The sequence below is a fragment of the Amblyomma americanum genome, chromosome 1 (assembly GCF_052857255.1).
Source record: "Amblyomma americanum isolate KBUSLIRL-KWMA chromosome 1, ASM5285725v1, whole genome shotgun sequence".
In the NCBI taxonomy this organism is placed as follows: Eukaryota; Metazoa; Arthropoda; class Arachnida; order Ixodida; family Ixodidae; genus Amblyomma; species Amblyomma americanum.
In genome coordinates this window covers 491,466,379-491,489,604 of record NC_135497.1, presented here as the reverse complement: position 1 = coordinate 491,489,604, position 23,226 = coordinate 491,466,379, and the positions used below count along the sequence as shown (strand labels likewise).

The 23,226-nt window shown below is 49.0% G+C and overlaps 1 protein-coding gene across 1 annotated transcript; it reads left to right on the top strand.

The window, feature by feature from the left end:
* Window positions 1-15,994: 15,994 nt before the first annotated feature.
* Window positions 15,995-21,638, top strand: LOC144127570 (uncharacterized). Its single transcript, XM_077660554.1, has 2 exons — window positions 15,995-16,597; window positions 21,630-21,638. The coding sequence occupies exons 1-2, from the start codon at window positions 15,995-15,997 to the stop codon at window positions 21,636-21,638; spliced, it is 612 nt and encodes a 203-aa protein (XP_077516680.1).
* The last annotated feature ends 1,588 nt before the right edge of the window (window positions 21,639-23,226 follow it).

The window sequence follows — 23,226 nt, the reverse complement described above, 5'->3', positions numbered from 1 at the left end:
AACGCATTCGTGATGTTAAAATGGCATATAGCAAAACCAACCGTTCTGCTTGCTCTGAATTTGAATAAAGAATTTGTTCTTCGCACTGATGCATGAGACCGAACATAATCAGCCGTACTTTTGCAAGAAGAGAATCGCATGCTACATCCGGTCTTTTTTGCAGGTAAGAGATTATCGGCTAGTGACGCTGAAACTCGAGGCGTTCGTTATACCTAAAAGTTAGAGGGGTGAAAGCGGCACGGTTTGTGGCTCCGCTCTGTTGAGGATGCCTCGAGCTAGAGGATGTTTCCTCTCATTTCCGTCCAGTCCCTCGTCGCCTGGAGTCCAGGTTATGTGGTGGTTCTTGGTGAGGGGTGTAGTGCCCAGGAGCCGACTGACGTGCTTCGGAACTCGGCCTCTCAGGAAGTTTCGACCCGCGTGTTCCGAGTCTGCGATCACAAGAGCGCTGTGGCCTTGCGACTCGTAATGCCTAATAGCAATGGTCACGGCGGTGATCTCCGCGGCCGCTTGTGTTTCGGCTCTTACAGAAGCAGTGAACAGAGTGGAGAAGCGGTGTTCCACTGCTGCCATTGATTACTTGGCAGGGTCCGGGTATGCTGCGGCGTCAACATAAACCACGTTCGGGGAATTGGCTAGGCGTCGGCGTAGGTAATATAATCGCGCTCGTAGTCTGCCCATGTGAACATCTTTAAGCATATGTTTTGGCATCGGGGCCACGCTGATCTATTTACTGTGCTGTTTTTCTAGAGAGGATTGAACATCTAGTGCACGAATGTCCGGAACTGTGCCTATCCGGCTTAGGATAGCTCTTCCAGCTTGCGTAGTGTGAAGGCTTTGAGATGCACGCATGGCTTCTGTTAGTTCCACAAAGGTGTTGAAGATTCCTAGTTGTGTCAGACGCTCCGGCGAGGTGTTTTTAGGAAGGATAAGGGCTGTCATGTACACCCGTTATGATGGTGTCAACTTGCTGCTCCACTGCCTTTGTTAGTATGTGAAAGCGTATGTGATTCGGCTAAGTACCAGCGCCTGCACCAGCCGAAGAGCGTTCTCGCTTTCCTTGGCGATGCTTGGTAATGCGGCTGATCATGTGAGCTATCTGGTTTGCGGCGGTTTTGAGAGTCTGGCTGGTGTGGGTAACACACAGGTTGCTCTGTATCCATAGACCAGGAATGCGGATCAGATTAACTTCCCTGATGGCTTGACGCTCGATCGTGAGGTTTATGGGACCTAGAGAGACGTATCTCGGGCCATATACTCGTATGACCTCAGATTTCTCCGGAGCGCAGTGGAGGCCGCTTTGCTAGGCGAAGTCCTCGACGATCCGGGCTCCTGATTGTAGGGTGGATTCTTTTTGACCCCAGGGAACACTTTGTGGCTCATATCGTTATATCATCCGCGTATATGGTAAAGCCTACATTTGGAACTGCTTGTAATCCACGAGATAGCCTGAACATAGCAATGTTGAAAAGCAGGGGAGAAATGGGAATGTTTGCAAGCACTTCTCGCCGAAGCAGGAAGGAGTCTTGGGCCGAAAGCCCTGGCCTGAATCTAACCATACTAAGGGGAAGAGATCATTCTCTTCAATATAATTTTGGAGGCGGGTGTGGATGGCCCTTTCGTAGAGTTTTCCTACACATGATGTTAGGGAGATGGGCCGCAGGGAACCAAGTGACGGCTGCTTGCCGGGCTTGAGAATGGTGATAACTTCGGCATGACGCCAATCTTGAGGTACATTGCCTTTCTTCCCGAGTTCATCTCTGAACTAGTCAGTGATGGCTTTGATATGCGCATGATTGAGGTTACGAAGTATAGCGTTTGGGATTTTATCCGCTCCAGGAGCGGCGTTACGCTGCGATGCACGGGAGGCGGCTTGCACCTCGGCTATTATTATTGGGGCATCAAGTGTGAGGATTAGAATGCCATTGTAGGTGGTTTCACAGGGTGATATTGGAGTGCCGCCAATGTAACGTGTCCACAAAGCGTCCGTGAGTTACTTGTTGGTCCCATGGAATTGTTGCGCTATTGTTTGCACTGTACGATTTGTGGCCGTTTTGGCTTTGTCGGGTTCAATGAGACTGCGGAGGATGGACCAGGTCTGAGCAGTACTTAGGGTTTCTTTCAAGGCGGCACATAACTGTGCCCAAATTTGTTATGCAGTCCCTCGTGCTGGGTTTAGCTGTCGTCGTGTTCATCAACTTTCATTCGGGTGGCGCGAATAGACCTAGAGCACTGTGAGCTCTTTGATATTACCTGTTGCGAAACTTAGGTCCCATAGGGCACAGGTATCAAAAAAAGGAAACTGGAGAGGACACGTAGGCTCCTCCTCAAGATTTTGATGTGATAGCATAGTGGGTTAGGCTTTCCATTCTGAGCCTGCAACGTTGTCAGCGCCAACGCTAATGAACACAATTAACGCCGGTGGCCTATTGCTCTAGTGCTTCGTTTCTGCCGGAACATTGTCAATGCCAACGCATTCAGCGCACGTCTTTCTTTCTCTCTCACACCAGCCCACATATCTCAAAGGGCGAATGAGTTGTCGATTGACCCAGGGAGCCAGTTATGCGCCTTCGATTCTTCAAACCACAAATACTAAGATGCGATATTTTTGCCCCGCCCCGATACAGTTCGCTGGTTCGAAATTCTGCCGCGAGCTAGGCTCTGGCTTAACTAATAAATTTATGCTGCACGAAACGCTGAATTCTATGACACCATCCGGGAAATTTTACGGCAAACGTCTGGCATGATGCGACCTTTCTCTACACAGCCCCCTATTATTTCCGGCTCGCGATGCCGATTACGCCGACGGTTTTTCGACCGAACGAGCTGTGTACTGTTGGAGATGGGGTTTCAATCCTACCGGTGCCACTAGAATTGGTGATGCAGAAGCCATTGAGTAGGCTGACTGGTTCAGCCCTGCAGGTCCCGGCTCTGAAGGACGTTGTCGGACTTCTTTAAAGAGGAAAACTGTACAGTTGGTTTATTTACATTTTTACAAGCATGAGGATGAAAAGTGGGGATTCGCCTTGACTGCACTCGCTCTCGAGTTTTATAGCGTTGCTATTCCCTAAATTCCCCACGTTGAGGACGCCATCTCCGGGGTGGGAGTCGCCTAAAACTTTCACTTGTTCCCACAAATTCGCAACGCCACACATACCGACACTCCCCCATCACATGTTGAGCCTGGGAGAGAGGAGGATGCCGTCGGAGTAATGTGCTCTGGCCAGCTGAAGGTTCCCACGCACAAGGCCAGAACGCAAGGTCAGGAAGAGATGCCGAAAACGACCCATCGTCCTTACAGATGCTTGCGAGGGTTAGGGACGATGACCGCCAGCCCACTGCGGTTCTCGGAACGCCGAAGAGCCACCGGAAAAGAGGCCCTTTTGTTCCCCGACATCATCATGGCTATTATAGAAGATAACGTCGGCTTGCTCTTCGGGGACTTCGGAATGGGGTCTGGTTGTGCTCAAGCTTCAGGCCTCCGCTCTTTCGGGTCCCATACACAGACCGCGCAAAACTCGGCAATTGGAACCAGTTGACACCTGGGTCCTCTGCACATGGTCCTTGACTGCAGGCCTGGGAGCGATCATGATCGAGTTGACCGGAGCCACCCAGCAAACAGACGTGCTGACTGCCAACAGGCGAGACTTGCGCTCGCCGTTGCAAAAAACCAGACTTCTTGTCGCCGTTCTTAAAAGCACGCTATCGCGTAAAACGGTCGTTTGCAGTAGCCAAAATTCGGCTGTTTATGGATTGAGGCTTCGCTGGGGTTGAATAATGTAAACTGTGTTCAGGTTGCAAAATTGGAATGTTTTTATAAAAGCACAGCCGCCTGACCAAAATCAAAGAAACAGATGCATTAACAAAAATATATACATAGGACAGTATGGCAAATAAATTTAGTGATAAACGAAGCAAATACGAAAAGCCTTTTCAAGAGACAATGGCAACATCTTTTGATTTGCCGCTTCCAGATGGCGTCACCATCCGTAAGCACATGGAATGTGGCTTCTGGGATTAGTCACTTTTTCAAGTGGAGTTTCCAAATTCCTATGATATAATAGCTCTGAACAGATCAGCTTTTCTGGCCACTGCATTAAGAATAATATGCCCCCTCCTCACCCCCCCCCCCCATGCACAACACCCCACGCGCTGAACTGTATGTCTATCGCGCTGGGTCAAGCTACCGTCGTCTTCATATGCGAGCAACTAATAGGACAAATTGTACTCTTGCTAGCTGAGGCGTTCCAGCACAGCCACACCACCAGGCTTCAGTGAATACACAGCTATTGCTATATAGCGGGAAATAAAAGTGCTGATGTAGAAGCCAAGCGGGCTCGTACTGACCACAGGACCGCATACCTTGGCTTGATGCTGGTTCGCGACTTCACCTACCATCAAATGCTATGCGACGTCAAGGAACTGTGCTCCATTGGTTGCGGATTGGTGTAGCGTACCCTAAAAGCTACCTACACAAGACTAGACTCGAAGCTAACCAGAACTGCTTAAACTGCAGCCATCCAGAGGTACCCCATCACATTTTGGCGAGTGCCCTCACTACACTGATGCGAGGAGGGCCTTGTAAAACACTCTCAGACAGTTGGACAGACTACCTCTCTCTGAGGAAACTACCCAAGGCGCCAGAGTGAACCTAACTGAAGGCAGGCATGCAAATAAGGCTGCTCACGATTCCCGTCTCGATTCGCGTCTTCCTTCGATTCTCTTCTTGCGTGTGCTCTGCTGTGCTTGTCTACACGGTGTACAGTGCACGCTGTGAGTGCACACCCGTTTGTTCAGGGATGTGCGAGTGTGCAGAGCCCTTCTCTGCAGCCGTGCATTGTGTGTGTGTGTCTGCGTGCGTGCGCGCGTGTGCGTGCAATACATATATGCTGCATGAGGAAGACATGCGGTCCACGTGCTACACGTCGTCTCGGGAGATAAGTGTCACCCAGTGTGTGCGTAGTGTCCTCTAAACCAGACCACTCCAAGGAATTCATTGTATTATGGCATCAACACACTTCATTCGCACCCTCATTGTTCTGTTACTTCCCTTTCCTCCTCCCTCAGTGTGAAGTAGCAGGCCAGGGTTACCTTACCGCAGACCGACCTTTCTACCTTTCCATTCATTAAATTACTTTCTCTCTCACCCTATCGTCGCCTTTATTGTCGTCTTCGTCGTCTTCGGGAGGCGCGAAAAGATCAGCTTCACTGGTCACACCAAAAGAGTAGTACGGCATCGCTGCTGCCGGACACCTCACATGCATGTCTCACATTCGCATCATGTGGAAGTAGTCAGAAATGCCCTTCGTAGTTTTTATTAACACATGGTCGCGGCGTAAAATGCGGCTACAGCGACGTGACCGGCGAACGAAGATGAGATGCAGCCCGCATGGCGTCGCTCGGCTTATTAGGCATGATTTTAAAACGCCAGAGAAACAGACACACACCAACACGGGAGTTCTCGCGCCACTATCTGGTGGTAAAGAAACACACTGTTTAACGCAAACAAGCCGTGTGGTGGTACCATCTGGCAGTAGAGCATGACACGGGTTAACAACCGCCCTCTAATAAAGCTCGGCAATCAGGGTCCTGGTAATCTGATAACAAACACTTTGAGGCAGGTAATGGGGGTTCCAGGGATTGGAGTGTCACCAGCATCATCTGTGAGCCCCAGCACAGCCATATGCAAAGCACACGGATGGATCCCTTGTCATGAACCCTGCGATGCAAATGAGCCTGTAATGTATATTTGGAGCATTTCGCTGTTGGTGAGCTTAAGACGTATGCGGGGATAGGGTAGCTGCAGCTGTACAGGATAGGGCTAATTGAACAGATTTAGGAGAGACCTCTGTCCTCTAGTGAACGTAGTGAGGCTGATGACGATTACGATTACGGCGCCTGTTTCAGATCATTTAAAGAGGTAAGCAGAGGAAACGTTCCGCTTGTGCTTTCTAGCGAGTGCGGATGTGAGCAAAGAATAATCGGGCATTCCTGGCCTTTATGCGATCCACATTCGATGAGCGGAGTGGTATCGAATAGAGTACTAGAACAGTGCTCAAACGAGCGCCTACTAAGAGTCCAAGCAGTGATGAAGACTACGTGGAGCTCTTTCCTCTGCAAACGATGATGTGCGCTTTTTCTCACAGATTCCTCTATATTTATGAGCCGACTGAGATAAACCTGGATGAGTTTTTCCTGTTTGGATTCGCACCAAACACTGGCAAATCCTTCACCTTGGGTATGTGTCATCGTTTTTGAGGCAACAACAAAAACAACCGAAGATGTGATGGAGCCACGATGGCTGTACTTCAATGCCGATTTTAGCATTGCTTTTTGGTCGACACATAAAACTTTCGTAGAAATTGAACGAAAGTTTTGCTAGGAATAATGCCCGGATGGTAACTGTCTCATTTTGATGAGGCTTCGTTAAAGGACCTGGAAAAGGTACGGAACATGTACAAGATGAGCGGAGATATGAAGCAGTGCAGAAAGCACTACGCATAGTCAAGGGCGCACGTGTATGGGAATGTGTCAGCCATGTTTGATTGGGATCATAGGGGGGCTGCACGCCGGAGGTGTGTACGTGCAGATGTTACCTCAAGAGAAGCAGTTGTGCAACCTTGCCCTTGCATTTTGATATTAAACCAGGATTTCATTTAGAATTTGTTAGTGATCGAAGCATGATCAAGCGCCCAACTGCGACATATCCTTACCGGCGGGCACAAACACAAAAGTTCATGTGTCACGCAAAATTATTACATGCCTCCTCAGTCTCATTCCGTTATAGCCAGCATACTGTGGCTTACCCTCAGCTCTTTTTCAGTTTGGGTTGTGTTGCCAGGCTTTCATAAAATAGACATGAAGAAGCGTATGATGCATACAAAAGCAGGCTCTTTAGGAGATGAATGGAAGCCGATTCAACCGAACACTGAAGTCGACCTTCCGAAGACAGCAACCAAGCCTCCAAAATTATCTACCGGACAACAATCCGACTTTAATCAGCATTATGTTCCAGGATGACAAGTAAATGACCAGGGCAGCATCGGCAGCATTCTCAAAAATAATACTCATCCGACAGCTCTGGCAGCTTCACGCCCCGGGCCATCTCCACTGCCACCTAAAACTGATGGGCGCAAAGTGAAGAATGATGAAGTCCGTGGTATGCGGGCCCTAAAAACCGTCAAGCAACTCGAATCACACCACACCGCGACGCCGCCTTCGAGACAGCGCACCCGTAAGTTGAAGGTTTGTGTTCTCTCCAAAGGGGCACTGAAAATCCGTTTTACGTCCTGTGGACGTCCTAGATGGAAAAATACAGCACGAACAGAGACGACGGACGAAGAAGAGGTGCACAACACAAGCGCTGCACCTCTTCATCCGTCGTCTCTGTTCGCGCTGTATTTTTCCTTTAAAATGAACATAACCGAACTAGCCCAACTTTCCATCCTACTACGTCCTATATTCCCGTAGGACGTGAATGGAAGCTTTAATTTCCAGTGGGATATAATTAAGCTGTTGAGAAAATGTTGTGTTTTGACATGGAAGCTTAAAAGCTCGTTGTTCGGACTTGTTTAAACGTATCTGCGTGCATACTGGGGCAAGTTGGCTTCAATAGCCTCCTAAAAGCCGGTTTTGGAGGCTTCTGAATGCAAGATTTCGTATTTAACGACGTGACTTTACGAAGTAAATGGGAGTTTAAACCCACGCCGAGGCTGCCATATTTAGTAGGCGCACCAATTAGTTCTGATGAAGTCAATTACTGAAGAATTTATTCCTTAACACAGCTGTTGAAAGGCGCCAAGAGAAAATCTCCTAATAAGGCGCTTTTCTACTGCAGTCGTTGCTGCAAGGTGAGCACTAAGGAGCCCACAGTTCACGAAGTGTAGTGCTGTTACTGCGACTTCAGCCATGACAATGCGGACCTGCAAACTACTTTGCACAGCCCCATATTATCCACATGAATTTGATCAAGTCAAACTACGAGGGGGCAAACGACCGGCACTTCGTGTTTCTTTGATTTCAGCACGTGGAACCACGGCAAGAAGGCCTTCCAGTTTCGGCCGCGGTCTACAACCAAAAGCTCAACCTAGAGCATCCGGTCTTCTCGTACCCAAGGTGTAGAGCACACTTGAACTTATCATTGCGTAGACCATAGAGTTTTTAAATATTACCTAGAGAGATCGAAAGCTGGCCCCACCGTCTATGCGAGTTTCTGAAAGAAGGATAAAAGAACACTTCATGCACCGTAGCAATGCCGGGAAGACAGCTCGGCGCACTTGACTTGGCCCTAGAACATGACATCGACTGCAGAAATACAAATTTTCGCAAATTATATGTTGCAAGGACGCATTATTTTGCAATCAGTATGTCCTGTAATAAAATATGATAACTGTACACCGCAATAAATGAGCAGAATAGAAGACAAGCACCGAATTTGCTCATGGCGAAAGAGGACTTTCTCTTCATGCCGCCATACATAGCTAACCGTGGAAAATAATTTTTTGTGCTTAACACACACGTGACGCCGTGTTAGGGACATCGCAGGTTTGTGTTCTCTCCAAATGGGCACTGAAACTCTCTTGTACGTCCTGTGGAGGTCCTGGATGCCCGTAGGACGTCAAGCACCGTATTTTCGCAACTAGGTGTTGCGAGGACAGCCATAGGAAAATTTGTTTACACAGCTTGAGGGTTCGTGGCTTCCTCTTACAGTGCATCATTGAAGGCGCCAGAGTACGACATCAAACAAAAATGCAAGGAGAAAATTGGTGTAGTCCGCTATTGCGGGACGCGCCCTATGTCCGTGCATAAGATATGTTCGTGCCACGAGAAGCTTACCCGATCCCCCAAATTTCAATGAGAAACAAGTTTGCACACACAAAGTGCCTGCTCTTGGCATCTCCTGGCGCTGCGTAAAAAGTTTTGCCAAGAAAAAACATGAATTAGGAAGCGACACCTCTCCTACTACAAGTAAGGGACAGCCGTTGTCATGTTGACAAGTGCAACATGCGTGTATTTGTGTAAATTAATTCATAAAGTGGAAGTCTTTCCTACAAGCAATGCGCCGCCCCTGCCACTATTCGAAATGAATCAAACGTCCTCGGCGTGCACGGTTAACATAAGTAGCTCTTGTCGAGGTACTTAATTTTGCATATTTAAGGTGTCGCAGAGACTCCTACGAGAAATGTGCACATTGGTCGCATTAGCGGACTGTTGCGTTCTTAGTTGACACAAAATAAATGTTTCCTTCTTTCACATTCCAATGCACAGGTAGCACAGGTTCCTAGTGAGGAAAGCAAGTTATCGAACTTTCCTCATCTACAAACTTCGCGTCCGTTCCGCTCGTTCACACAATCAATACAGTTCGTATTTACACCGAATCCCTCGGCGCCCTTAAAAAGCTTAAGGCTGTTCGACGCACATTCCAGATTGCATAATCAATTCATGTCCTCTGCGCAAAGTACCCAGGTCCCGTGCGCATACACTGGACTTGCGGCTATGCTCAGAATCCACATAAAATTCAAGCGGATACTATGACTTACCTCGATACATCACACTAACCACCACCCTCCCCTCTTCCCCAGATCCAATCCTGTCCCATGTTTGCGATTCCCAAGCTTTGCGCCAGCGAACATGCGGCCTAATTCCTCCGCGTTCGCACCCTCTCCCCCGTAGTCTTACTCGGCAGGAGGAGGTATCCAAGCGCCGGATTCTGGCTGGGGCAGCTCTGACACCATTTGTCCGTTATCGGTGGCGTTCAGAAGATCCTCCAGCAACTGGCAGGTGCCCTCACTGTGGCGCTGCACTGGACATTTGTGATGTGCGGCACTTGTTGCGGACTTGCCCAGCGACGGCTGGCATTAGAAAACGGTTCATCTGGGAGGTTGGACTGCGGTGGAACCGCGAACGTTACTATGTGAAGTGGACTATGAAGTTTGAAGGTTTATTCCCGGAACTAGTTGTTGCGAGGACCGCCAGGGGAAAAGTTGTATAGACAGCTTGAAAAATCCTGGCTTCCTGTTACAGTGCAGTATTGACGGCGACGGCAGTACGACATCAAACAAAACTGCAAGGGGAAAATCGCGTATTTTCAGTACAGAGAATTAGAAATATACGTTTAGTATGCAGAGCATTGTGCTTGTAAAGAAAAAAAACTGCATTAGATCAAAGAGTATATAAAGGCAAAGATGGCCAGGAGGAAATAAAAGACAGTAAAATTTACAGGAGCGCTCGAAATGGTAATTGGAAGAAAAAGAGAAAAACTACTAAACGAATATTTGGGGCAATTCTTTTAGAGAAATTTTCGACGCATCGAGATTCTCGTGGCAGTACAACTGGTCCAGAAATGTTGGGAAGGTATGCTGAAACATTTGTTTACCATAGTTGTGCGGCATTTATTAACTTTCCAAGGCTCTGCTGCGCGGGCATCATACAAAGTTCTGCTCTGCTGTAACCCAGCAAGTGTAAGTAAGGAGTCATACTTTTTAATTACGGCCTGTTTATATTCATAGCACAGCCTCTAGTTATATATGGAATTCATTTGGAAAACGTGTTGATGGAAAAGGATCGCAGTGTGGGAGAAATACGGCACTATTCATGCATTGCGTATAATACGTTTTTGTGGAATCGTGAGTTTGTTAATATTTTCAGCTGTGGTTTTTGCCACGCTGTCAACAAGAATGGACCATACATCCGCCATTGTGGCGCATGATACCAACTGTTCATATCATCGGCAACCTCTGCGACTGCCTGAGCGCAACGGGTCTTCAATCCTTCTTTTAACTTTCTATCTCCTGCATTCCTCCCCCTTTGTCAACTTATGCGTCATGACCCAATTGTCGAAAAAACAGTGTATATACGTCCTTGTCTTCATTCATTCTGCAGTTCTCCCAAAACCTCCGCTGCTGATAGATGGATGGAGGGATGGAAGGTCGGAGCGCCCCTTTGAAACGGGGTGATTGCAGTTGCCACCGTGCTCCGCCTTTTTTTCCCTACATTTTTGTTTAGCTGTGTTGCAAGATAGTAAAATTCGCCATTTTTTATATACATCTTCCTAGACTTTTAACCTTATGCCACCTCTCTGATTTTGAGCCACCAGTCTTCCAATCGCTTTTTCCTAATTTCCACCGCATATTTATTTACATGACAATTGTTATCTATAAACTCTCGTGCCTCAAGAATAGTGACTGTGCCTGCATCGACATCAGGATGGATACCATCATATTTTATTATGAGGTGTTCTATTGTTTGTACAGATTTACCACACTGCACATGTGCCATCTTCGCTAAATTTCTTTTTGTAGCTGCTCGTTCTAAAGCACCTTGACCTAGCTTCAAAGAGTAGGTGCACTGCCTCTTGAGTTATCAAAAAAACGAACGCTTCCTTCCTGATCTGCCTTTTCGACTACCGGTATAGTTTTACACTACGCTTCTTTTCCATTGAATTGATAAAGTTTTTACCTTCCGCGCTTTTACCGTGTCGTTTAATGCTCTTTCTTTCTCCGTCCTCGTATCTGGCATACTTACCGGTTAGCTTCCTAAATCTTTGCCGCCAGTGGGAGTGAACGGTCTTAGCTGCCCACCTGTTATCGTCCACGTTCTTTAGGCGTTCTTCGTATCGTATTTTACTCAGAGCTTCCCGTGCTTCGAACTGTGCCAAGCCCATAACCCCTTGTACTGCCTCGTTCGTCGTCTTCCCGTGGTCACCTAGTACTGCTATTGCAACAGCTGTTTGATTTACTTCTAATCACGACTAAAATTCTGCCCTTAAGTACAGAACCGCATTCCTAAAAGTAAGCCCCGGCACCATTAGTTCTTTCAAAATACCTCTCAGTACTTCGTTATTGTTGTACCCCCATCATGCCCTACGCTTCATTTGCCCAGCATCTCTCTGCCGTTTTGGTATGACAGACTGTTCGTGCTTTTCCGTGTACGTTTGCCATTCGTTTACCCATACACCTAGATACTTGTATGCGGCCACTCGGGGTATGTCATGGCCTTCTATTGTAAACACCTGAGCAGTTGTGCCGTAGAAAATCATCACACCGACTTATTTGCGCTAAAACTTAAACCTAGAGTCTCCTTCGTCTCCAGAGAAATTAATGAGAGTTTGCAAATCGTCCTGGCTATCTGCTTACAGTACAATATCACCCGCATGCATTAAACCCGGAATTCGTTGCGCAACAACCTTTCTGATTAGTCTGTACGACACAATAAGATTGCTTCCTTGTAGCCTTCATTCCACATTAATCATATAAATCTTGAACAGCAGCCGTGATAGCGGAAAACCTTGCCTTTATCGTTTGTGTGCCTCGACATTTGTCCTACTTTTAATCCCTTCCCATATTATTAGAACTTTATTTTCACGATATATTTCCTGTAGAAATTCAATTACCTCGTGACCGATAGCTTCAGATTTTAATATGTTCCAAAGGCGTTCCCTGTTTACATTGTCGTATGCAGCACTTATGTCCAGGAAGACTGAATAGAGAGGTCTGTTTTCCCCCTTAGCTTTTTCTATGCATTGGGTAAGCCTGATCAGGCTATCAAGGAAGTGCCTACCCTTTCTCCGAGTAATCTATTACTTTCTACCCATTACTGCATTTTAAGTTTCACCGCATGCACCCCCAGCCTGTATATAACTGACGATATTGTAATCGCCCGAAAAGATTTGGTTTTTATCATATCGCCTTTACTAAATCAAATTAAGTTTACTTTGTTTCAGGCTGTGCAGAATTTGCTTATTTGTTGTGACTGCCTCCAATACTTCAATCAGCGTTTTTTGCATCTATTGTAAGTCTGGTGAGTGGTGGAGACGGAACGAGTTCTTCTGAGGTGACATGGCCACCACAGCCGCAGCCATGCTCGAACTTGGTGTCTGAGCAGGCACCACGGCCCCACTGTCCCACGCCTACATCTGAGCGAGCCAAAGGCAGATATCCAGCCCTAGGTGATGAAGTGGAGGTGTTCGACAACTTGGGGTCCGTTATAAACGCTGTCCTTGTGATGCTGTCTAGCTTTCACTCACCGGCAGCACGGAATGCATTGCAGATAATGGACGGGCTAAATTCAGTCCTTTCAGCTTTCCAGTAGCAGACACTATGACTCTCCCAGCATTACCATTTGAAAGCCAATTCAGAGAAGCATCTATTTTCCAGTTGAATACCCGTGCACTCAGTACCCGCTTTTCGTCTATAAACACAGATTTCCAATCCTCGTGATTTGTGAGCCCAATTTACAAAACCCCATCCGAATTTCTGGCTATGAAGCGTTTGCATCCTCCACGCACAGGGAAAATAGCAAAGTCATCCTCTACATTCGAAGTGACCTTACTTATGTGCACCTTATTCCCCCTCACAACCATAACCAGTACGTCCGCTTAACGGTGAAAAGGCGCACCCTCAAGTTTACGCTTTTGGGCGCGTACTTATCTCCAACAATCCAACAACAAGGTTTGACGCCGACAGACTTATGGACTTCTTTGCTGTAACACCTGAGCCTTGGATCGTCGCTGGTGTCTTTAGTGCGCATCACGCCATGTGGGGAAGCATTCGGGTGAATTCGAAGGGAAGAAATCTTGTCTTTTTCGCCTCTTAGCACGACACACAATGCCTTAACGACGGCTCTCTAACGTACTTTCACGGGCTGCCTTACAGCAGTTGTCTGGACCCGGCGCTTGTGTTTCGGTGCCTTGTGAGACGCGTCCGGTGGTTTGCCGACGTAGAATAGTGACCATATGTCCACATATATTGTTGTTCCTGGTCTCGCTGGATGCAGATCTGCCAAACGTTTGCAACGAATAGACTGGTCTATGTTTGAAACCTTTGTGGAAGATGCTTACAGAGAACACATTGCAAAAGGTATTGAACACCGCATAGAAGAGTGTATGTAATGCGCGAGATGCTTCTTCACTGCAATGCCAAAGCTCACAGACTTCGATGTGGATCTGCAGTGCCTGTGATCACTTCAACGAAGAGCAGAGAGAAGAAAATCCAGCGCAGAATTCAAATCTTGCAGGCTGACCGTTGGAAGGCATTCTGTGAATCAGTGGATCCTCGAAAGCCTTCTCACGCATCTGGAGTATGGTGCGTCGTTTAGGAACATCTCCTCCGAAGCTCCAACCATTCAAGTCTCTCGCACTTCACCAAGGACGTAGCGAAGCGGAGATTGGTGAAGATTTTTGCGCAAGAATAGCAGGTCTCGGAAACCTATCCACAGCACTGAATTGCTGCGAAGTGCCTAGATCTAGAGATTCACGAAAGGACCTTCTTTTCTCCATGGAAGACCAAGCCGCCATGACCGGTTGCAGACGGTTTTCATCGCCGGGGCCCGAAGGGTAAAATACTCCGCACTTGCAAACCTTGGACAGGAGGCTCGATGTGTTTTTTAGACTGCTTCAAGTCATCATGGTGTGCGCGTACAGTTCCGGACAGGAGAAAACGAGTCGTCTAGTTCCAGTCCTTAAATCTGGAAAATCGCCGCTTGTGCTACTATCGTACTGTCCAATTGCATTGGCTAGTTGCGTGGGCAATCTCATGGAAAGGATTGTACTTATGCGAATTGAGTGGTATCTGGAGCGCCATCAAATATACCAAGATGTTAGGTCTGGGTTTCGGTGGGGACGTTCCTTTGTTGATAGCGTGACTGACTAGGAGTTATCAGTACAATATCAGCGGCATCTGAAGCGCTTGACTGCGGCATTGTTTCTTGATGTTAAAGTGGCGCATGATAACGTCACTCATCAAGCTATTTTGAACACTCTGGAAGCTGCAGAACTTGGTGGTTGCATGTTCTACTGGATACGCCGTTATCTATTCAACAGATCACTATTTATGCAGACCTAGGACGGACCAATATCTTCACAAAACACTTCCCGTGGTGTCCCAGAGGGTGGAGTACTTAGCCCAACGCTTTTCAATCTTGCGCTTGTCGGCGTTGTCGATCTACTACCACATTCGGCGAGAGGCTCACTGAATGTTGTCGATATTTGTATCTGGGCACCAGGAGTTACGCGACCACAAGTTCAAGAAAGGCTTGAAAAGGTGGCAAGCATTCTTGCGACCTACATCCGCCTGCAGGGCCTAGAAATTTCTACTAAAAAATGTTCCGTTGTTGCATTTACAAGCAAGACCATGTCCCATTACCGCTTGCGCATAAATGGGTCAACAATATCCTACAAAAGAAGCCATCGCTTCCTTGGGCTAATCATCGATCGTAATCTAACATGGAGCCCACATGTCTCGTACATGTAAAGGTGACTGACATCGATCGTTCATGTTCTCTCCTTTCTCGGAGGGAAGTTGTTGGAGCATCAGTGCAATCGATGCTCCAGCTGTACACCGAATTATTCATGAGATTCCTTCGGTACAGCATCCCTGCACTAGGAAAGTTGAGGAAAACGAACATACGGTGTCTGCGAAGTGTTCAGGCTCAAGCTCTGCAGACGTACCTAGGACTGCCAAAATGCGTGTCTACAGCCGCAACAGTACTCATCGCTCAGGAGAATCCAGTGACTGCGTATGTCACAATCGAAGCCTTGAGAGCGCATATTCCTCACCTCTCTCGGATTCCCGGACACCACCTTGCCAATCTTCCTGCTAACCGGCCGTGTACATCGTTCGCGAAAATTATTGATGCCCATCGCGACTTCCTACCAACGCAATTTACACCAGCCTCACAGACAGTCTTCTCCATTATGGAGTCTGCACCAACGTCGTGTGCTTTTTTCCATACCGGGCATCAAAAAGAAGGCTGATTTATCGTCGACAGTACTAAAACAGACCACTTTTTAATATTTCCATTGTAAAGAAGACGACAAGCATATGCGCGAGCTGCATGGTCATCTCCTGGCACACGCTCTCGGCTGGACTTGCTGACCGGCTGTTGGCCCCGCTCCCGTTAGGAAGCTTCTCAGAATAAACCCCACCTTACATTTGGTGCAGGTGCCGGGTAACGTCCTCTCGCCCTGGAACTCCGCAACCGAACGCTACCCCCTAACGCGATGCCTAACGACCAAGCTGTCCAAGTGAGCCCGGCCGCCGTCATCTGTGCTGGTGCTCTCCGCCAGCGAGACCCCGCTATCTTCAGTGGCACGGATGACCATGATGTTGAGGATTGGCTCGCATCGTATGAGCGGGTGAGCGCATACAACAAGTGGTACGCGGAAATTAAACTGGACAATGTGATTTTCTGTCTTACGGGCGTTGCGAATCTGTGGTATCGGAACCACGAGGCGGACATGACATCGTGGTCTGTTTTCAAATCTAACTTCTCAGAGGTATTCGGCCGCCCGTCAGTCAGAAAACTCCGTGCCGAACAGCGCTTGCGTGCGCGGTCACAGCAGGTTGGCGAGAACTTCACGAGTTACATCGAGGATGTCGTCGATCTGTGCAAGAGGGTGAACGCTCAGATGCCCGAAGCCGACAAGATCAGGCATATTCTCAAGGGCATTGATGACGACGCCTTTCAGATGTTGTTGGCGCGAGACGTGCGCACCGTCGCGGAAGTCGTCCCCCTGTGTCAGAGCTACGACGAACTCCGCAAGCAGAGGGCTCTGACACGCGAACACACCACGAACGTCGACTCGCTTGCTGGCCTGAACGATGCAAGAGACCAGTCATCGCTCCTACCGCACATCAAGAGCTTCATCCGAGAAGAAGTTGCTCGCCAGCTCTCGCTTATTTCCCGCCATCAAGTGCCATCACCACACATAACTCCGAATTTGCGGCACATCATTCAAGAACAGGTCGCTGAAGGTCTCCCGCAGGCCCCTCAGCACACACCTCTTGCGGCCCCGCTGACATATGCGGACGTTGTTGCGCAACCTCGTCCACCTACCTATGCTCCGCCTCCTGGTCCCGTTCGAGAGCCCGCTGCTTTTATTTCGCCGCCTGCTCATATGCGAACCTCCTGGAGCACGCCTGATAATAATCGACCGCCAACTCAACTGGGAAACTCCTGGCGCACGCCTGACAACCGCCCGATCTGCTACTTCTGCGGCTTGCCAGGTTATGTGGCGCGGCTTTGCCTTCGACGCATGAACATCTCACAAACACCTCCTGAAGTTTCCGGTTACTGGTCCCAGCGTCAGTACTCACCTCCTGCTGAGCCGCCCCTAAGCCGTTCTTTGTCTCCTGAGCACACCGCCTTCTCTGGACACCGCCCTCTCCACGTCGACGCTCCAACTCTCCGATGCGACGGCGTCCCTCGACCTCTCAAGAGGAAAACTAGGTGCCGCAGTTCCTGAGGTGAGAACTGCGCAGTCGTCAAAATTTGAAAGGCCTCGTCTGTCGGCCGCCAATTTAATTGAAGTTTTTGTAGAGGGCGTATCTGTGATGGCGCTTGTGGACACCGGCGCTGCGGTTTCTGTCATGGATGCAGCGCTTTGCCGATCTTTGAAGAAAGTGAAGACGCCCCTTTCTGGCCTGTCGTTACGGACATCAAGTGCGCACCTCATCCAGCCGTTAGCAGCGTGCACTGCTCGAGTAGTCATAGCAGGCATTCTATATTTGGTTGAGTTCATCGTTCTGCCGTCATGTTCGCATTCGATCATCTTGGGCTGGGACTTCCTTTCGCTTCATGACGCTGTCATCGACTGTGCTCGGGCTCAAGTAGCGTTCTCCACGTTGGCGAATCCCGTGCCAGAGACTGAAATTTGCGGTGCCCCTGTTCCCGCTAAAGCTTTTGTCGCCGACAGTACCGATATTCCTGCGTGCTCTTCCGTGATTGTGCCTCTCTCCTGTGCTTGTGTTCACGATGCCAGTGTCCTCTTCACGCCGTCTCCTACTTTTCAGCGTCGCCATTGCCTGCCGCTGCCTTATGCCCTGCTCACTTTCTCCGCCGGACTCACCGCACTGTGGGTCTTTAACCCGTTTTCAAGCCCCTTCACTTTGCGCCGTGGAGAATGCGTCGGCACCGTGCAGCTCTTTGATTCTGTTTTCAACCATCCCGACGCTGCCGCAGAATCACCGCCGGTCGCCATGGACGCCCTCAGCGCACCTACTCCTGCGCCCACCCCATTGTTGACCGACCTATTCCTTCGCTCTATCGACGCCACTCTACCTCCAACTCAGCGAACCCAGCTTCTTGCGCTACATGAGGAGTTTCGCTCGTCCTTCGATTGCCACCAAGGCGGTTTGGGGCGCACGTCGACTGTTAAGCATCAAATTGAAACCGGCGCCCATGCCCCTCTGCGACAGCGCCCATATCGTGTTTCCGCCGCTGAACGAAAAGTTATTGAAGAACAGGTAGACACCGTGCTTCAGAGCGGCATTATTCAGCCTTCCACCAGCCCCTGGGCCTCCCCGGTTGTCCTCGTCAAAAAGCAGGATGGCTCCGTTCGGTTTTGCGTCGATTACCGCCGCATTAATAAGATCACACGCAAAGACGTCTACCCTCTGCCCCGTATTGATGAAGCCCTGGACTATCTACAGGGCGCGGAGCTCTTTTCTTCCCTTGATTTGCGCTATGGTTATTGGCAGGTCCCAATGGCAGCTGCAGATCGTGCCAAAACCGCGTTCGTGACCCCTGACGGACTCTACGAGTTTACCGTCATGCCTTTCGGCCTGTGTAACGCTCCTGGTACTTTCGAGCGAATGATGGATACCGATTTGCGTGGCCTCAGGTGGAAGACGTGCCTGTGCTACCTGGACGATATCGTTATCTTTTCACCTAACTTCCAAACGCATCTATCTCGTCTGCGGGACGTCTTCACATGCCTCAAAAACGCAGGCCTGCAGCTAAACTTAAAAAAATGCACCTTTGCAGCCCGTGAACTGACAATTCTAGGTCACGTTGTGTCGAAAGACGGTGTACGCCCTGACTGAGCGAAACTTCGTGCCGTTACTGACTTTCCTAAACCTTCCACCACTAAGGAACTTCGCAGCTTTCTAGGCTCTGCTCTTATTTTAGGCGTTTCATTCGCAGCTTTGCCTCAATTGCAGCCCCTTTGACTCAGCTCCTCGGAGCCAATGTCTAATTTTTGGCTTGGTCACCGGCCTGCGACGACGCCTACAACACCTTACGTCGTCTCCTCCCGGCACCTTCCATCTTGCGTCATTTGGACCCGGCGGCCCCGACTGAAGTTCACACGGATGCCAGTGGTATTGGCCTTGGTGCAGTGCTCGATCACCGGAAATATGAATACGATGAATATGTCGTTGCCTATGCCAGCCGCACACTTACAAAGGCTGAGTATCACTACTCTGTGACTGAAAAAGAGTGCCTCGCAATTGTGTGGCGAGGCACTCTTAGGCAAGTTTCGCCCTTACGTGTACGGCCGTCCTTTCGACATCGTTACGGATCATCACGCCATTGTTGGCTTTCCTCTCTGAAAGATCCTTCTGGCCGCCTGGCGTGCTGGGCGCTGCGTCTTCAAGAATACAACATCCGAGGCGTGTACCGGTCAGGCCGCAAACATCAGGACGCCGACGCCTTGCCTCGCTCCCCGCTCCCCGCTGAACTTGCCAGCCTCTGCGAAATCGGTTCATCCCACCGTCAGTGACATGCCTTCTGAACAGCGCAAGGATCCATGGATTCGTGTACTTCTGGACTTTCTCTCCAACCCATCGGCGGTTAATCCATCCCACGCGCTGCGCCGTCAAGCTTCCCATTTTGAGATCCGAGATAACCTGCTTTATCGCCGTAATTATCATTCTGATGGACGAAAATGGCTCCTCGTCATTCCTCGCCACTTACGGTCCTATATCTGCTCATGTTTTCACACTGACTTGCAATGCGGTCACGCCGGCCTTTTCAAGACTTACACGCGCCTCCGCCTGCGCTACTACTGGCGTGGCATGTACAATTTCGTTTTGAAATACGTACGCTCGTGACTCGACTGCCAACGCCGCAAGACACCCACTACCCGTACTACTGGCGAATTGCAGCCGCTACCTTGTCCGCCTCGCCCTTTCGACCACGTTGGCATTGATTTATATGGGCCCCTCCCCTATACTGCTTCTGGCAAACGATGGATCATTGTTGCCGTCGATCACCTCACGCGGTATGCTGAAACCGCCGCGCTCTCTGTTGCCATGGCACAGGATGTGGCATCCTTTTTTCTGCGTCGGTTCATCCTTTCGACACGGTGCCCCTCGAGAACTCCTCAGCGACAGAGGCCGTGTCTTCCTATCTGATGTCATCAAATCTCTGCTCCGTGAGTGCAACGTCATCCATCGGACTTTCACCGCTTACCACCCTCAGACCAACGGCCTCACTGAACGCTTTAATCGCACTGTGGGGGACATGCTGACTATGTACGTCGGTTCGAACCACACGACCTGGGACCTTATTCTCCCGTATATTACGTTCGCGTACAATACTGCTACGCAATCTACGACAGGTTTTTCTCCTTTCTTCCTCCTTTTGTGGCTGCCATCCCTCCGTTCCTATTGATACTGTTCTCCCCTACCACCCTGACGCATCTGAGTGCACCACCGTCTCCGAAGCCGCCAGGCATGCCGAAGACTGCCGCCAGATCGCCCGGTCGCACACGACAGCTACCCAGTCCCTTCAAAAAACGCGACACGATGAAGATCAACGTCCCCAACATTTCTCTCCCGGCTCTCTAGTCTGGCTATGGATACCTTCCAGTACTCCGGGCCTCTCCCGGAAATTGCTGGCTAAATATCAAGGGCCATATCGTGTCCTGGAACAAACATCTCCAGTGAACTATATTGTTGAGCCCCTCACGCCGTCACCCGATCTCAGACGCCGCGGCCGTGAGACTGTACATGTCCAGCGCCTCAAGAGATACTACGACCCCGCTGTCTTGTCCGCCCCTTAAGACGCCAGGATGGCTCCTCTTCTGTCCGCGGGCCATTGTAAAGGAGACGACGAGCATATGCGCGAGCTGCATGGTCATCGCCTGGCGCACGCTCTCGGCTGGACTAGCTGACCCGCTGTTGGCCCTGCTCCCGTTAGGAAGCTTCTCAGAATAAACCCCACCTTACACCATGAGAAACATGGACACCGACTGCACGTGTACACCGATTACTCTGTGACCTCTTCCAGTTCCTCGGGCTCAGTATTCATCCCCGCAATGATCATAGTTAAGAAAGTGAAAACATCACACTGGACTTCATCAACTGGTGCAGAAGTTACTGCTATTCATGCCGCAATTGAGCATATCAGTGAAGAAACATCCCATCAATGATCTGTTTTCATTAATTCGAAGGCAGCCCTCCAAGCGTTACAATCTGCTCTTCGTCATGGGACTCATGAACAACTTGTCGCGGAAATCCGAGAACTCCACCACACAGCCATCAACAAAGGGCACGATATTGTTTGCCAATGGCTGCTAGGACACAGCGGCATCGCAGGCAACCACAGCGCGGACGAGGCCGCGCGAACTGCTCACCATGAGGATGATTGTGTGTCCATCCCCATCTCGAGAGCCGACGCAGCGGGTAGGCTTAGACCACTTTCGCAGTACATCAGGCTTTCCGCATGTAATTCAGGCCAATGCACGCATTCACATTTAAAAACCTTGGACCCAGATCAGAAGCTTCGGCTTGCATCCGGCCTACCACGACGTGAAGCAACATTGTGTGTCGCCTGTGGCTTGGTGTAGCCTTCACCAAGCACTACTCCTTCTTAATAGGTATGGCTGACAGCCCTGCATGTGCCACCTGCAGGTCTGGTGAGACTATTAGCCCACTTTGTGAACTCCCTGCCTACAGCGCCGAAACACAGTCTCTCTGGCGTGCACTGGAGCATCTAGACTTGCCCACACTGACGGAAACAAAATATTTTCGGATACTGGCCGCGGCGGTCGTCGGCGGTGAAGGCTTCGAAAGCACTGTTATGCTTTTGGATTAATTCTGGCCTTCACGATGGGCTGTGACTTCACTCAATGCTGTGATTTTGCATAGTGACTTTAATTTCCTGCAACTGTCTTTTCTCCGTGATCTTCTCCCCAGAACCCTTTACTCACGTGCAGGGTAGCAAACCGCCTGTTCTTCTGGTTAACCTCTCTGCCTCTCCTCCTCCTTTTTGTGTCTTGAGAGAGGTTTATTAATCAGATTGATTGGAATTTTGTCGATCCCTGAGGATGTGCATTTTGGAATTTTTGATTCCGCCTTTTTCCAGGTAAGACTGATCCGTTCTAAGCTGTTTTCTATTGTGCTGTCCTGTGCTGCTCTCTCATTTGGGTTGAATACCCTATTGTCACTCCTAAATGACTCAGCTATAACTGACTGGATGTACTTCACAGCATCGTTTTCGTTTAAACATTTCCCTCAGCATCTTGATTCTGTTCCTCCTTTTTTATACCTTTTATCCAGCCAGCTTATAGGGTTCCAGAATTTTCTTGGCCTCCCTTTGTTTGCATCCCGAACTTAAGCCAGCCAGCGATCAAACGACTGCTTTATTTCAGCCTGTACGAGGACCTGCACTTGCTGTTTCTTTTGTCGATAAGATTTCCATTTTGGCCTATTTTCTCTTCATATAACTGCGCCCTCTTTGCTTTTCTGTGTTCCTTTGAAGCCAACCGTCGTTGTTGGATGGCCTCCCTAATTTCCTTATTTCATTAACTTCGTGGCTTCCTCTTTCCTCTCCAGCGGTTTACTCCTTTTACTTGTTTTATTTCTGTACTAATGAGTAGTTTTAATTGATTACAATCCAACTTTTCTATGGGGCGTTTCTCTATTGCCTCCTCTGTGCCAGCTGCAAATACCGCTAGTTGTTCGTCATTTAATTTTGCGTTCTCGTTTTGACCTCTGCGTTTCTCTTTTGATCAGGGCTCCCAACTGTAGACGAGTACGCTCATGATCACTTCCCAGGCTATGTTTGCTCTATTCGTCATTTTCATTATTGCGATCTTGCTATGCCTCACTTGCGGCATTAAGCAGTAGTCAATGGTCGTCCCCCTTTCGGGATTCCCACTTGATTTCTCCCTCACACTTAGTTTCTCTGTTTACAGTGACTAGGTTGTGTCACTCACACAAGCCTAGCATTAACTCCCTGTTACAATCTGTGTATATATCCAGATCCTGGATCTGGCCATTCATGTAAGCCAGCAGAATAATATCAGCACCCTCTCCAAACTGCTTTATATTGTCAACGAGACCCTTAACTAGATCATTGTTTTCTTGCCTGCATTTGTCCGCTGTCGCTAAATAAACTATCATTAGCCATGTCTCTTTATCGGAAATTGTACCTGATACCCAGACATGTTCTTTGCAAGTTGACATTATAATTTGCCAATTTGTTACTTGACGTATCAGCATACCT